Source organism: Sphaeroforma arctica (genome assembly GCF_001186125.1).
Source record: "Sphaeroforma arctica JP610 unplaced genomic scaffold supercont1.4472, whole genome shotgun sequence".
Taxonomy (NCBI): Eukaryota; class Ichthyosporea; order Ichthyophonida; genus Sphaeroforma; species Sphaeroforma arctica.
The window spans coordinates 1-1847 of NW_014036086.1; the positions used below are offsets into that span (position 1 = coordinate 1).

The 1847-nt window shown below is 33.2% G+C and overlaps 1 protein-coding gene across 1 annotated transcript; it reads right to left on the reverse strand.

The window, feature by feature from the left end:
* Positions 1–972: 972 nt before the first annotated feature.
* SARC_14331 (hypothetical protein) lies at positions 973–1641 on the reverse strand (the record flags this gene model as incomplete). Its single annotated transcript, XM_014291538.1, has 2 exons — positions 973–1107; positions 1573–1641. Coding segments are annotated over 2 exons (204 nt in total), but the record flags the coding sequence as incomplete, so codon positions are not given.
* Between the last annotated feature and the right edge of the window lie 206 nt (positions 1642–1847).

The window sequence follows — 1847 nt, forward strand, 5'->3', positions numbered from 1 at the left end:
ATGTATATACATATATATATGTGTGTATATACATATATATATATAAGAATAAATATATATATATATATATGTATATTTATGTATACACATATATATATATATATCTCTATCTATCTATATGTATATATTATTTATATTTATATTTATATGCATATACATATATATTGTCTTATCAAATGTATATATACAGACAAGAAAGTATACACATATATTAGGATATATGGATATGTATATACATGTAGCTAACATATTTATACATATATATAAGAATATATTTAAGAGTATATATATATATATATATATGTTTGCAACAAGTATATATATATCCATATCTCATGATATATGTAAATAATTTCTTGTCTATATATATACAAATGATATGACAATACATATATGTATATATGTGTATACATATAAATATAAATATAAATAATATATACATATAAATAGATATAGATATATATGTATATAAATGTATATATATATATATAAATGGATATATATAAGTATACATAATTGTATATATAAATAATATGTATATTATGTATAAATAAAAAGTTTATACTTAGTTGTATATATACAAATAGTATGTTTAGAAATATATATATATTTATCCATATACATATCTAAACTAATATATATATATATACTTATATATATATATAAATAGTACCTTTGAAATATCCGATGTTGTTGAACCTCTCCCACTGTTGATGTCAATCATGGTATTCCTCCGCTCCTTGTTACCCGCGCATTCCTTTGCAAGCACAAGTATAAGCAGATCTTAGTAGATTAGGGTCTGCAACGTACCACCAGCACATCTGCATACAATAACACACTCACAACAAACTGCCTAAACACAATACAGATATGCATTGTGTACGGAAGGCGGCCGTTGAACTCTCTCGCATGCACAACCCCTAAAACCCTAAACCATTTTTTAAAACGAAAACAATTGGCTTGGCTACTAACCTTTGATTTGGAATTTGTGCTTACGAAACCCTCACTCTTCATCTCTGGTAGCGCCTGGAACTGGCCAGAACTCGAGCTGGACTTGGCAGCGTTGTCCTTTTTCTTGCCCCAGGGTGAAAGCATGGAGATTGAACGCTACAGTACAGTTATTATACAACAATGGTGTATATAACAAGGAAGCAATGTGAGTGCACAGAAATAGGTGTAACAAACGGTGTATGCTGGTGATGCATTATCTTTGTATTGTATGTACATCATCGCATCCCTCTTAGAGACGAAACATACGATATATCAAGTATAGTCTACTAAGACACTGGAATAGTTAAGGTGTCGGATAGTGTAGGGATCAGTCAGCATTGCATGTCCGAAGCACATAGGTTTTGTGTATCTTAGTGAATGAAAAGAAACGAATACTCGACATCCGACTGGAGGGTAGCAGCGTCTACTGCGCATGTGCTGAGCTCGGCGGGTGATGGGATATACAAATTTGCGACACACAACTTACAAGGTACAAGTTTACGAAACAAAAACTTGTAATGTACAAGTTTGCAACACCCCCCCCCCCCAAACCAAGGTATAAATTTGCGACACACAACCTACAAGGAACGATGCAGATCGGTTCAAACGGGGACGCAAATACTCCTCGTAGGCTGGCGAATCGACCAGGCGCTGTACAGAGGGACAACAATAGATGCCATTAATTGGTAGGTAGGTATGGTAGGTACGAGATGCCTATAACATGGACCAGGCGCTGTACAGAGGGACAACAATAGATGTTATTAATTGGTAGATATGGTATGGTAGGTACGAGATGCCTATAACATGGACCAGGCGCTGTACAGAGGGACAACAATAGATGTTATTAATTGGTAGAT